The following is a 14,896-nucleotide window of genomic DNA, read 5'->3' as shown; positions in this document are numbered from 1 at the left end:
ACAAGTTTTTCACCTCCTTGGTTAACTTTACATCTGAAATTTTGGGGATTATCATGGAGATAAAATTGTTTTCCTAATAAAGTTTTGGAAATTTTCACTGCTGCTGTATAGTTGTAACTGATTTTTTGTGTGTTGATGTTGTATCCTGTATGCTGAATTCCTTTTTTAGCTCTAGTAATAACTATGTATTCCCAGGTTTCTCTCCCTCTTTCCTACTCCCTCCCTCCCTATCCCCATCCCCTCTCTCTGCCATGTGTATATACACACAAACAGTCATGTAAGCTACAATTAGATAAATAACTTTTTCTTTTATAATTCAGGTGCCTTTTATTCTTTTTTCTTGCCTAATTGCTCTCTCTAGATCTTTCTGTAGAACATCCTTGCCTTGTTCTTTACCTTAGTGGGAAAACTTCCAATATTTAACTATTAAAGATGCTGCTAGCTTTGCGTTTTTTATAAAGGCCTTTGTTAGATTGAATTTTTTGAGTTTATTCCTAGTTTATTGAGTGTTTTATGATAAAAATTTTGGATTTTATCAAATTCTTTGTCTGCGTCAGTTGGGATGATCATGTAGTCCCCCCCCCTTCTATTTGTATGGTATATTACTTTGATTGATTTTTTATACATTTAGCTACCTTTTTGGTTCCTGGGATATATCCCACTTTATTACGGTGAACAGTATTTTCATATAGTGCTGCAGGTTGTTACTAGTATTTTGTTGAGGATGTTTGCATCTGCATTCAAGAGTTATTGCCTTTTATTTCATTGTCTTAGTAATATCTCTGACTTTGATACCACAGATTGATTCAAAAGTGTTGCTTTCTGTTTTTGAAATAGTTTGAGAAGAATTGGTTTATTTTTTTTTTAAACTATTCTGTAGTATTCATCAGTGAAGTCATCTTACCTTGAGATTTTTGTTATTGGAAGTTTTCAGTTAAGAACTGAATATCTTTACTTGTTACCGTTTTCTTTAGATTTTCTGTTTCTTCTTCAGTTTGTAATGCATGTGCTTCTAGGTATTTTTCATTTTTGTCTAGCTTGTAAAATTCGTTCATATATAATTTTTCTTAGAATTAGCTTACCCTTTTTACTTCTGTAAGTTTGGTAGTGATGTCCTGTGTTTTTTTCTGATTTTAGAAATTTGAATCTTTTTTTTTTTTTTAAATCTAGCTAGAAGTTTGTCAGTTCTTTTAGTCTTTACAAAACTTGACTTTTCTTTCCCTTGCTTTTCTCTATTTTTTAAATTCCCTCTGTCATTAATATTCACTTTAATCTTTCCAAAAGGTTTTCCTCCTTCTGCCGCTTTTGATTTAGTTTGCTCCTTTCTCGTCCATTCAGGTATATAGTTGTCTTATAAATTTAGGCTCTTTCTCTTTTGTTTTTTTCAGTGTAGGCATGTAGTGATGATAAATATTCCTCTGCTTTCACTTAATCTCATATGGTTTGGTGTGTTCTGTTTTCATTCTAATTCTCGATATGTTTTCCAATTTCCCTTTTGATATCATCTTTATCCTGGTGGCCTTTTAGGAGGGTGTTGTTTAATTTCTACATTTTTGTGAACATTCCACTTGTACTTATGCTACTGATTTCTTCAGTAGCTTCATTCTGTTGTGATTATAGATGTTTTGTGTGATGCTGTTTCTTTTTAACTTATGAATAATTGTCTTATGTCCTAAAATATTGTCCATCCTAGAAAATAATCCACTGTACTTGATAAAAATGGGTATTTTGTTTCTGTAAATGAAGGGTTATATATATCTATTGAACTTAGTTGATTTATAGAGTTGTCAAATTCTGTTTCTTTTTTAATCCTCTGTCTAGAAACTATCTATTATTGGAAGTGAGGTAATGAAATCTCCAATTATTATTGTAGAGCTATCTATGTCTCCCTTAATCCTGTCAGTGTTTGCGTTATATATTTTCTGTACCGTTTTTGGTATAAAAAAGTTTTGATAATTATTGTATCTTCTTGGTGATTTGATCCTTTTCAGTTCAGTTCAGTCGCTCAGTTGTGTCCGACTTTTTGGGACCCCGTGAATTGCAGCATGCCAGGCCTCCCTGTCCATTACCAACTCCCGGAGTTCACTCAGACTCACATCCATCGAGTCCATGATGCCATCCAGCCATCTCATCCTCTGTTGTCCCCTTCTCCTCCTGCCCCCAATCCCTCCCAGCATCAGAGTCTTTTCCAGTGAGTCAACTCTTTGCATGAGGTGTGCCAAAGTACTGGAGTTTCAGCTTTAGCATCACTTCTTCCAAAGAAATCCCAGGGCTGATCTCCTTTAGAATGGACTGGTTGGATCTCCTCTAGAATGGACTGGTTGGATCTCCTCTAGAATGGACTGGTTGGATCTCCTTGCAGTCCAAGGGACTCTCAAGAGTCTTCTCCAACACCACAGTTCAAAAGCATCAATTTTTTGGTGCTCAGCCTTCAGGAATGTGTAATTTCCTTTTTTTCTTATAACAGTTTTGGACTTAAAGTCTATTTAGACTGAATAAGTCCCAGCTCTTTTAAAATTACAATTTCCATAGAATAACTTTTTCTCTTTCACCCTAGTTGCTTCATTTGGTCTAAAGTGAGTCTCTTCCAGAAACTGCATATAGGTGGATGGTGTTTTGTTTATTCATTTTGCCAGTCTCTATGTGTTCTGATTGTAGAGTTTAATCCATTCACATTAAAAATAATTACTGACAAGAAAGGACTTGTTTCTGCTATTTTTCTCTTTCTTGTATCTTGCTTGTTTTTAAGACTTCTTCCAAAAATTACTTCTGAAAGTTTTTGCTTGATCACTCATTTTTCTTTAGTTGGACTGCCTTTTGGAGCTGCCAGTAGTCGTGCTGATGTTGATCTATTCATATCTTTGAACTTCGATTTCTCTTCTTCATAATGAACAGTTTCTATAAATAAGTCTTTGTGTTTACTGACATATTCTACTTGTGTCTTTATTCTGCTGTTAGGCACATCCAGGTTTGTTTGTTTTACTTCAGGTATTTTACTTTTGTGATCTAAGATTTTTAATTGTTGTATTTTGAGTGAAGTGAGTGAAGTGAAAGTCGCTCAGTCATGTCTGACTCTCTGTGACCCCATGGACTATGCAGTCCTTGGAATTCTTCAGGCCAGAATACTGGAACGGGTAGCCTTTCCCTTCTCCAGGGGCTCTTCTCAACTCAGGGATCAAACCCAGGTCTCCTGCATTGCAAGCGGATTCTTTACCAGCTGAGCCACAAGGGAAGCCCAAGAGTACTGGGTTGGGTAACCTATCTCTTCTCCAGTGAATCTTCCCAACCCAGGAATTGAACCAGATTGGTGGTGGTTTAATCACTAAGATGTGACCACCTCTTGCGATCCCATGGACTGTAGCCCGCCAGGCTTCTCTGTCCATCGGATTCTCAAGAATACTAAAGTGGATTGCTATTGCCTTCTCCAGAGGATCTTCCTGACCTAGGAATTGACCCTGGGTCTCCTGCATTGCAGGCAGATACACTTAGGCTCGCTGCTTTAAAGTCTTTATGTGCTAACTACCACATCTCCATTATTTTGAATATTTTTATTAGAGTTTTTCCTCTTGACTATGTGTTAATTTTCTGTATCTTTAACAATCTAATGATTTTTATGATATGCTGAACTTTATTGATAGTGCTATGTAGAGTCTTCTGGATTTTTCTTCCTCTAAAGAGTATTGATTTATATTTGAATAATATGCTAAATTCAAAATCTAAACTGCCTCTTCCACTGTGGGCAGCATCTTCTTTGTTCAGCTTTCCAACTCTTTCTGGTTTTGAACTTCTTACAATATCATTGAGTCATGTGAAGGCCACACATCAGCCAGTCATCTGCATGGAGTTTATATGCAGCTTTTAGAACTCTTGTTCTGTTTCTGCCTGTTTCCTTGAATTTCTGCCATTACTTACTTATCTCCTGGTGGCCCAGAAGTCTGTCGTCTTATTTTTTGTAGCCAGTCAGACATGATTTTTGCTACGGTTGTCACCGCCTGTGTGCCGTGTGGACTGGCCGGGGCTGCTGTTGACACAGGGCTACAACAGTGCTTTCGCCCAGCACAGCCTCCTTCCCTCAGACGAGCTGCCCAGTGTTTGCCTGCCGCATAATGTATATTGCCTCTTGCAAACGTTACCACTGGTTCTACAGATTGATTAACTCAATATGGCTAGTACTAGAACGCTTTGCTACCTTTTTTTTTTAATCATTGTAAACATTTTCCATAGTACATTTTTTCGTTTAATATTGTATAATCTAATTGTTTATTTTCTCTGTTTCCTCTTATAAAAGTCTTACCAGCATCACAACCAGGAAAAAATTCTCTAGTAATTTTTTATTTCAAATTTTGTTTCTTTACTCTCAGATCCATGAAATAAGGGTACATATGTGTGTGTGTGTATGTGTGTCTGTGTATGTGTGTGTGTGTAGATACTTATATGTGTGTGTATACTTATATGATGTATATATATACACAAATTTACATGTATATACACATATATGTTGCTCCCCTGGTGACTCAGATGGTTAAGTGTCTGTCTACAATGTGGGAGACCTGGGTTCGATCCCTGGGTAAGGAAGATCCCCCGGAGAAGGAAATGGCAATCCACTCCAGTACTATTGCCTGGAAAATCCCATGGGCAGAGGAACCTGGTAGGCTACCAGTTCATGGGGTCACAAAGAGTTGGACATGACTGAGCAACTTCACTTTCACTTTCACACATATATGTACAGTCACATAAATATATATATATGTCTTTTATAGGATCCTCTTTTTTATTTTACTATTATTGTAATTAAATTTCTTGATATGAAGAGAGGGTAAACAGCCTTCCTTTTTTCTTTTAATTGATTTGTCAAGTGACATAAAATCATTGAGGTTTTATTTGTGAGTTCAGTGCAGGTATAGATTAATTTGTTTAAAATTTACATTTTTCCATTAACAGCATACAGTTGAATTTTTAAAAATTCAGTCTGAGAATCTGTCCAGTGATATGCTAATTTAACTGATTCATGTTATTGAAAATTGCATCTGTGAGATTCATTCACACTTTTGTGATTCTAGTACAATTAAATTTTTTTTTCTTTTCTGGGTATAATACTCTATTTTATGAATATATCAAGGGGGATATGTCTGTTTTATTGTTGGTTGAAATTTCTTTCTACTCCTCAGTTTTTCTGCTGTGACAAACAGTGGTGTTGTGAGTATTTTTGTTTGTATATCATAGGTCTTTGGTGAATATTGGGTCTTAAGAAATACATGAAAATATGTCAAATTGGATCAATACATCAAATTTAGAAAACACTTTTACAACAAAAGTGTAGGACATATCCTGTTGTTCTATATCTGTGGTAATTCTTGGCATATTGTTGTTCAGTTGCCTACTTGTGTCTGACTCTTTGCAACCCCATGACCTCCCTATCCCTCACCATCTCCCAAAGTTTGTCCAAGTTCATGTCCATTGCATCAGTAATGACATCCAGCCATCTAATCCTCTGACGTACCCTTCTCGTTCTGCCCTTAATCTTTCCCAGCATCAGGGACTTTTCCAGAGAGTCAGATGTTTGCGTCAGGTGACCAAAATGCTGGTGCTTCAGCATCAGTCCTTCCAATGAATATTCAGGGTTGATTTCCCTTAAGATTGACTGGTTTAATCTCCTTGCTGTCCAGGGGACTCTCAGGAGTCTTCACCAGCACCACAGTTCAAAGGCATCAGTTCTTTGGTGCTCTGCCTTCTTTATAGTCCAGCTTTCACATCCATACGTGACCACTGGGAAGACCATGGCCTTGACTGTATGGACCTTTGTTGGCAGAGTAATGTCTCTGCTTTTCAACACACTGTCTAGGTTTGTCATTCTTGACATAACCAAACTTTAAATATTGGCAATCTGATGAGTATGTCATGCATCACATTTTTATGGTAAAATATTTCAAAGATTTAGTATTTTAAGCATATTAAAAGGTACAAATTAGTGGCAGTAAGCATATTCACTTTGTTGTATGTTAATACCTTTCATGTCCAGAACTTTTTCATCTTCCTGAACTGAACTTCTGTGTCTATGTGACACTAATTCCCTATTTCCCCTCCCCTTCAGTGCTGGCAACCACCGTGCTTCTTTCTGTCCCTATAGATACGACTGCTCCAGACACCTATGTGTATGAAATCATACAGCATGTGTCCTTTTGTGATTGGCTTATTTAACTTGGCATCTATATTGTAGGATATGTCAGAATGTCCTTCCTTTTTAAGGCTAAATAATATTCCACTGCATTTGTGTGTGTGTGTATCACATTCCCACCTCCAACATGTATAGTGGGTGACCATAACACATTTTCATCCCATTCCACAGCACTTTTCGTAAGTTCATATTCCCACATTAATACATTTTCATTATCCACATGTGTGCGCCATATTGTCTTTATCCCCTCATCTGTCAGTGGACATTGGGTTGCTTCCATCCCTTGGCTGTTGTGGGTAATGCTACACTGATTGAACATGGGTGTGCAAATACCTCTTGAAGAGCCTGCTTCTGGTTCTTTTAGATAAATACTGTGTTAGGTTGGGCTACATAACAGAATTCCAAACTGAATGGATTAAACACCAGAAATTCATTTTTTGCACTTCTGAAGATTGGAATCCCAAGTTTGAGGTATTGGTGATTCGTTTCCGATGCATACTCTTCTGGCTTGCAGGTGGCATAGGAGGCCACTTTCCCATTGTCCTTACATGGTCTTTCCTTGGTTCAAGAAAAAGTTTCGGTTTTTGATGTAGTTCAGTTTATCTGTTTGTCTTTTGTCCTTATGCTTTTGTTACTGTTCATTTGGTAAGTTGTGTCGGACTGTTTATGGCAGCACACAGGCTTCCTTGTCCTTCGTTATCTCCCAGTTTGCTCAAACTCGTTGCCATTGAATTGGTGATATCATCCAATGATCTCATCCACTGTCAAACCCTTATTCACCCTCTCTCTACCTGTATTTTGGTGTCATATAAAAAATAATTATAAAATCTGAAGTCTTGCCGCTTCTTCCTGTTTTCTTCCAAGAATTTTACAGTTTCAGCTCTTTGATCCATTTTGAGTTAATTTTTATATATATTGTGTAAGGTGAGAGTGCAGCCTCCTTCATTCTCATGTCTCATGTTTTCCCAGCACCATTTGTGAAAAAAAACTGTCCTTTCCTCATTGGATGATCTTGGTATCCTTGTTAAAAATTATTTGAGTGTTTATTTCTAAGCTTTCTATTCCCTTTGCCTGTGATTCTGTCTTTATGCCAGTATCGGGTCATTTAAATTACTGTAGATTTGGAGTATTTAAATCAACAAGTGTGAGATGTTCAACTTTATTCTTTCACAGATTTGCTTAGGCTATTTTGAATCCCTTGAGATTTCAAATGAGTTTTGTGATGGATTTTTCTGTCTCTGAAAACACCACCACTGAGATTTTGATAGAGATTTCATATAATCTATAGGTTTCAGAGACAGAGATTTCACGGGTAATTTTTAGTAGTACTGACATATTGCTGCTGGTGCTGCTGGTGCTGCTGCTGCTGCTGCGTCGCTTCAGTCGTGTCCGACTCTGTGTGATCCCATAGATGGCAGCCTACCAGGCTCCCCCGTCCCTGGGATTCTCCAGGCAAGAACACTGGAGTGGGTTGCCATTTCCTTCTCCAATACATGAAAGTGAAAAGTGAAAGTGAAGTCACTCAGTTGTGTCCGACTCTTCGCGACCCCATGGACTGCAGCCTACCAGACTCCTCTAAGCTAAGCTAAGTCGCTTCAGTAATGTCCGACTCTGTGTGACCCTATAGATGGCAGCCCACTAGGCTCCCCCATCCCTGGGATTCTTCAGGCAAGAACACTGGAGTGGGTTGCCATTTCCTTCTCCAATACATGAAAGTGAAAAGTGAAAGTGAAGTTGCTCAGTCGTGTCTGACTCTTAGCGACCCCATGGACTACAGCCTACCAGGCTCCTCCGCCCGTGGGATTTTCCAGGCAAGAGTACTGGAGTGGGGTGCCATATTAATAATAATAACTGACATATTAATAATAAATTTACTAAAGAACATGGGATATCTTTCCATTTATTTGTCTTTGGTTTATTTCTGCAATTTTTGGTAGTTTTCAGTACACAAGAAATTGCCTCCATGGTCAAGTTACAATAGCGTACGTTTTTGATGCTATTGTAAGTAGAGCTGCTTTTTTTTTTTTTTTTTCATTTCCTTTACAGATTGTCTAGTCTATAGAAACACCACTGTTTTTGCATGTCAATTTTTTATCCTGCAACTTTGCTGAATGTTGTATTAGTCAATATTTTTTAGTGTGGAATCTTTAGGATTTTCTTCATATAAGATCAGTTCAGTTCAATCACTCAGTCATGTACAAGCTTTTGTGACCCCATGGACCACAGCACACCAGGCTTCCCTGTCCATCATCTTCCAGAGTTTGCTGAAGCTCATGTCCATTGAGTCAGTGATGTTATCCAACCATCTCATCCTCTGTCATTTCCTTCTCCACCTACCTTCAATATTTCCCAGCATCAGGGTCTTTTCTGAGGAATCAGTTCTTCACATTAGGTGGCCAAAGCATTGGAGTTTCAGCTTCAGCATCAGTCCCTCCATTCAGGACTGATTTCCTTTAGGATTGACTGGTATGATCTCTTTTGCAGTTCAAGGGACTCTCAAGAGTCTTCTCCAACACCACAGTTCAAAAGCATCAAATCTTCAGCTCTCAGCTTTGTTTATAGTCCACCTCTCATATCCATACATGACTACTGGAAAAACCATAGCTTTGACTAGATGGACCTTTGCTGGCGAAGTAATGTCTCTGCTTTTGAATATGCTGTCTAGGTTGGTCATAACTTTCCTTCCAAGGAACAAGCATCTCATGGCTGCAGTCACCATCTGCAGTGATTTTGGAGCCCCCCAAATAAAGTCTGTCACTGTTTCCACTGTTTCCCCATCTATTTGCCATGAAGTGATGGGACCTTAGTTTTCTGAATGTTGAGTTTTAAGCCAACTGTTTCACTCTCATCTTTCACTTTCATCAAGAGGCTCTAGTTCTTCTTCACTTTATGCCATAAGGGTGGTGTCATCTGCATATCTGAGGTTATTGATATTTCTCCCAACAATCTTGATTCCAGCTTGTGCGTCATCCAGCCCATCATTTCTCATGATGTACTCTGCGTATAAAATACAGAGCCTTGACATACCCCTTTTCCTATTTGGAACCAGTCTGTTGTTCCATGTCCAGTTCTAACTGTTGCTTCCTGACCTGCATACAGATTTCTCAGGAGGCAGGTCAGATGGTCTAGTATTCCCATCTCTTTAAGAATTTTCCAGAGTTTGTTGTGATCCACACAGTCAAAGGCTTTGGTGTAGTCAATAAAGAAGAAGTAGATGTTTTCCTGGAACTTTGTTGCTTTTTCTATGAGCCAATGGATGTTGGCAATTTGGATCATACCTGCTATAAATAGGGATAACATCACTCTTCCTTTACTGCTGGAGTCCAGCTCCAGCAGCCAGGAAATCAGCCTGAAGGGGTGAGTGGTGTCGGCGGACGATGATGTAACCTCTGACTCATAGTACGGAACTACATGTTTATTTCAAGCTTCAGGTTTTCTTTTATACATTGACAAAAGCATTAGGTCAGAGTTTTGACATCTTTAGTTTTCCCCACTCAGATTTATTATCTCCAGAAATCATTGTTGTCCTTCAAACAGAGTTCCTGCTTCAGCGATTCTCTCAGAATCAGCTTTACTATCTATTATCTACTTTCTCTTATGTATCCTATACTTTACTTGTGATTACATTATAACTCATACCACATTCCTCAGTTTATTTCTTATCTTTCTAAATCCCGTTTGCCCCTAGCATCTTAAAATCACTATCTCCTAAAAAGGGCTTCTAGCTATTAATTATTCCTAAACCCTAAACTCAGCAAACTTCTTTTGCCATAAATATTGCCCTCACAAACAGGTCTCAGATAATAATCCTTCCCATGGCCTCAAGCTGCGGCATATGTGCTCATCCTGGGACATTCTTTGTAAAGATCCTTGAACAAATGTCAATGGTTATTTTATAGATTATTTTCTGGGCACAACTGCAGAAGGCTTTGTGCTTTCTCATGCTTCTCTCAAGCACCTTAACATTCTTTCCAGCCAACTCAACCCAAGAAAGGAAAGAACAAGTCAGAATCACAAGGCCTAACTCCTTCATTCCAGGGCTGTGCCTGCGAGATGAGGAGAGAGGGTTGGGGTTGTGCCTCTATTTTGTCAGTAATGCCTAACGTGGCTCCCAACACTTTACCATTTGAATTTGCTTCCTTTTTCTTGTCCAATTGCTCTGGGAAAGGCTCTCAGTACTGTGTTCAATGGAAGTAGAGATGGTCATCATCTTTTTCTAATCCTGATGTTGCAAGAAAATGTTAAGCTCCCATCTCAAGGGGTTTCCTAGTCCAACTTCTCACTGAGAGCATGCTCAGTGTCTTATAGTTTGATCTTTATTTATGTTTCCCAAATTCTTGATTTGTTTGAGCACTATTTTGTGCATCAATAAAATAGCAATCATTGGATATTTGTATATTCTATTTTGGGCCTGTTTTTAGTTTTCTGTCCTTTTCTCATTGATTGACATGAATTATGTATGTTTCCTGAATGATAGTCCTCTGGTGGCTACATCAGTTCAGTTCAGTCGCTCAGTCGTGTCCGACTCTTTGTGACCCCATGAATCACAGCATGCCAGGCCTCCCTGTCCATCACCAACTCCTGGAGTTCACTCAAACTCACATCCCTTGAGTTGGTGATGCCTTCCAGCCATCTCATCCTCTGTTGTCCCCTTTTCCTCCTGCCCCCAATCCCTACCAGCATCAGAGTCTTTTCCAATGAGTCAACTCTTCACATGAGGTGGCCAGAGTACTGGAGTTTCAGCTTTAGCATCATTCCTTCCAAAGAACACTCAGGGCCGATCTCCTTCAGAATGGACTGGTTGGATCTCCTTGCAGTCCAAGGGACTCTCAAGGGTCTTCTCCAACACCACAGTTCAAAAGCATCAATTCTTCCGCTCTCAACTTTCTTCACAGTCCAACTCTCACATCCATACATGACTACTGGAAAAACCATAGGCTTGACTAGACGGACCTTTGTTGGCAAAGTAATGTCTCTGCTTTTCAATATGCTAGGTTGGTCATAACTTTCCTTTCAAGGAGTAAGCGTCTTTTAATTTCATGGCTGCAGTCACCATCTGCAGTATTTTTGGAGCCCCAAAAAATAAAGTCTGACACTGTTTCCACTGTTTTCCCATCTATTTCCCATGAAGTGATGGGACCAGATTCCATGATCTTCATTTTCTGAATGTTGAGCTTTAAGCTGCAACTATTTCCTAGGTTTCCTGCTTGACTGTTGTTACTTTTGTGATTCTTTTTATTAAGTTTTTAATTTTAATACTAAATGAATCAATTATTTTCTATTATGGCTAGTCACTTTCTTTTTAAAGAAATTAGTCCCCATCTAAAATTCATGAAGATTTTTTTCCTGTATTTCCTTATCATTTCTTTATATGTTGATACTGATCAGTCACCAGTGCTTCCTTCTCTTCTTATTCAAATAATCAAAATTTAATTAGCCTACTCTTTTAACTGTAGCTGTGAGATATTCCATTCCCTGAGACTTAAACCTGGAAGATAATTTCACTAATTTTGTACTTAAATTTAATAATATTTTAGCATTTTTCCTCAATTTTGCTTAAGAGAGAACAAAATATTTCAGAATATATCCTAGGAGAGAGTGTTGTTGATAAGGGCCCTGGTCTGGTAATCAGTGTTAAAGAATCTGCCTGCTAATGCAGGAGATACAGGTTCAATCCCTTGGTCGGGAAGACCCCTCAAGAAGGAAATGGCAACCCACTCCAGTATTCTTGCCTGGGAAATCCCATGGACAGGAGGGCCTGGCAGTCAATAGTCCATGGGATCATAAGAGAGTTGGACTTGACTTAGCAACTAAACAATATACATATACAATATTTACAAAAGCTTTTTAAATATAAGAATATTTATTAGAATATCATTATTTATGCTTTGGTTTCAATGGTTTTATGCCAGTTTCCATTCTGTTTGTGACAGTCATGTAAAAATATGTTTGTAAGACTTCATGCAGGCTTTCTCTTCTCCTGGTTTAATGATTTAACATTTTTAATACCTTTGTTCAATCTTTCCATATTTGTACTTAAAGATTTAATACTAATATATGTCTTTGAGAGGATGTGTACCATGGTCACAACTCCTTTGAGAAACATTATAACATTATAATTTTACCACATGCATTTTTACTTTAAATACTCTTCTTATTACTGCAGCAAATCAATTTAATTTTGTTTACCAATTTTTTTTTCCATCTGGAACATTAATTTTCAAATAAAATATCTATTAAAACTGAGGAACTCTATGAAACCTAGAGCAGAGAATACTTTCTCTGAGTGATGTTTAAGATATTCCCCAATTTGAAAAAAATATGTATTTTGAAAGAAATATGAAATTAAATAATATAATATGACCCAGATCCAATCAGTGACATGTATTATTAAATTACAGTGCTAAAAAGAGATCTTCTTTCATGGCCTATGATAACCCATCCTTAGATATGCTCTTATTAACATCTTTGTGATCCCTTGGCTGATGACATATGCAATAGAAAATCGGAGACCCAAGCCCGATTAGAGGGCTGATGTCTTCCCATGACTTTCATGGCAGTACACACATAGAAGAGGTGGTGGAGATAGCAGCCATGCAGTGCACAGGGTTAAGCATTTACTGAGTGCAATGCTTGTCACAGACTTGGTGTGTTCTTCTCTAAGTCATCTGATTTCAGTCCTCACAAAAACACTGTGACTTGATTGTCATTGTACCTCTTTTAGAAATGTTCAGTTCAGTTGTGTCCAACGTTTTGCGACTCCATGGACTGGAGCACGCCAGGCCTCCCTGTCCATCACCAATTCCCGGAGTTTACTAAAACTCATGTCCATTGAGTCGGTGATGCCATCCAACCATCTCATCCTCTGTCGTCCCCTTCTCCTCCTGCCTTCAATCTTTCCCAGCATCAGGGTCTTTTCAAATGAGTCAGTTCTTTGCATCAGTTGGCCAAGAAATGAGGAAGCTAGAACTAAGAGAATTGACTGCTTTGCCCAGGATCCCAAACTTAGTCAACAACAAAGAATGTATTTAACCTTGGTTTCTTTCTTCCTTTTTTTACTTCCCGTCATGCAGAAGGAACATTGGTAACATTGATGATAGATCCTTATGTTAGGGATGACCAAACTGAGTTACATTTCAGGCTAAGTAATTTTTCTAAAATTACACTTTTAGCCCCTGATAGAAATAGAATTTGAAACCAGATGATTGTTAAAAATTATCTGCAAGTCCTTCCCATATTTGCGGCTATCTTTATACATCTGGAGCATGCTTACTATGGACCATCTAGTAGTCACATTCTTCTAGAATTTACAAAATGGCCAATAAGCCTTCTAATGTTAACACTGTGGGCTCAGTCTTGGCTTAAGCTTACATGAGGCATTTAGAGGAGTCAAACTCATAGAAACAAATTGTGGAATGGTGGCTGCCAGGACCTAGGAAAGGGGGAATAAGGAGGTGTTTAATGGGTGTACAGGTGCAGTTTATCCCAGATGCAAAGTTCTGGAGATTAGTTGTACAATGATTTGAGTATGCTTGACACTACTCAACTGTATACTTAAAAATGGTTAAGATGGCAGATTTTATGTTATGTGCATTTTACCACATTTAAAACCAAAAAGAAAAAAAAATCTTCTTTGAAAATGTCTTCTCCATCTAAAGTTAACTTACGTGGTATTAGGAGACTGTTACTTATTAACTTATTTTTTATTCACAGTAATCTGCAGCCCTGGATCTTATAACTCCCGTGATGGAATTCACTGCCTTCAGTGCAATAGCAGCCTGGTGTTTGGAGCAAAAGCATGTTTATAGGCCCATTTTGAGCTTGTCGATGGTTTGTCAAACACAAAAGTATATTTTTGAAGTATTAATATATAATAAATCACTATTATGCCAAAATTAAATGTATTAGATTTTACCAAAAAAAAAAAAGATGTCATTTTAATTGAAATACTGTATATCCAAATTCTTTATACACAGAACAGCCAGTAATCTTTATTCGTTAATGCCAGACCTACATATGACTGCAAAATATTTCTTGGGTCACTGTTTTTAAGATAATTTCAAATATACTATATTGGGTTAACCCAAAAGGTTTTTATGATTTTTTAAAAATTGCCCATTTTGTCATTATTATATGTTAGCTAATCTGAGGCCACCATATTCTTCTACAGTAATTGTAATTTCAGCTTGTTTCAGTCCTTTTCTTTAATTTTATGTGACTTTATTCCTTGCAGTTTGAACTTTCATAGCTCAAAGTCACTTTTTTAAAACTCCCAAGTTTTATTGTTGCAATTTTTAGCTACTTTAGTTTAAGACCTAGACCATACACCCCCCCCCAAACATATTATGGGTTTTTAATACAGGTCGCTGTGGTGATCTTACACTTTTCAGTTTAAAGTCCCTCAAATTATTTTAGAATAGAGCAGTCATTGTAGGTGCCTAAATTAACATTTGAAGGACTTCTCTGGTGGTCCAGTGGTTAAGAATCTGCCTTGCAATGCAGGGGACACAGGTTCAAGCCCTGCTCGGGGACCTAGGATCCCACATGCCAAAGAGCAACTAGCCTGCACACAGCTAGACAGTCTCTGCTGTATGCCGCAGCTAAGATCCAATGCAGCCAAATAAAGAAATGCATGTTTTTAAAAAATGAATAAATAATTCACCATTTAGCTTTTGTGGAGACAAAGAGGAGCTAAGCAGCCCCTTCCTTCCCCAACAGCAT

General features: G+C 37.9%; 1 protein-coding gene across 1 annotated transcript in view; it reads left to right on the top strand.

Moving 5' to 3' along the window:
• Positions 1-14,145, top strand: part of ZPBP (zona pellucida binding protein) — a 128,577-nt gene extending 114,432 nt beyond the window's left edge. Inside the window, exon 8 of the mRNA XM_018047531.1 lies at positions 13,889-14,145. Coding sequence (XP_017903020.1) covers positions 13,889-13,983 — 95 coding nt within the window. The 3' untranslated portion in view covers positions 13,984-14,145. The remainder of the gene's footprint in view (positions 1-13,888) is intronic.

This window comes from Capra hircus, chromosome 4 (genome assembly GCF_001704415.2).
Source record: "Capra hircus breed San Clemente chromosome 4, ASM170441v1, whole genome shotgun sequence".
NCBI classification, from domain to species: domain Eukaryota; kingdom Metazoa; phylum Chordata; class Mammalia; order Artiodactyla; family Bovidae; genus Capra; species Capra hircus.
The sequence above is the reverse complement of the archived record's forward strand: the minus strand, read 5'-3'. Positions and strand labels throughout refer to the sequence as shown.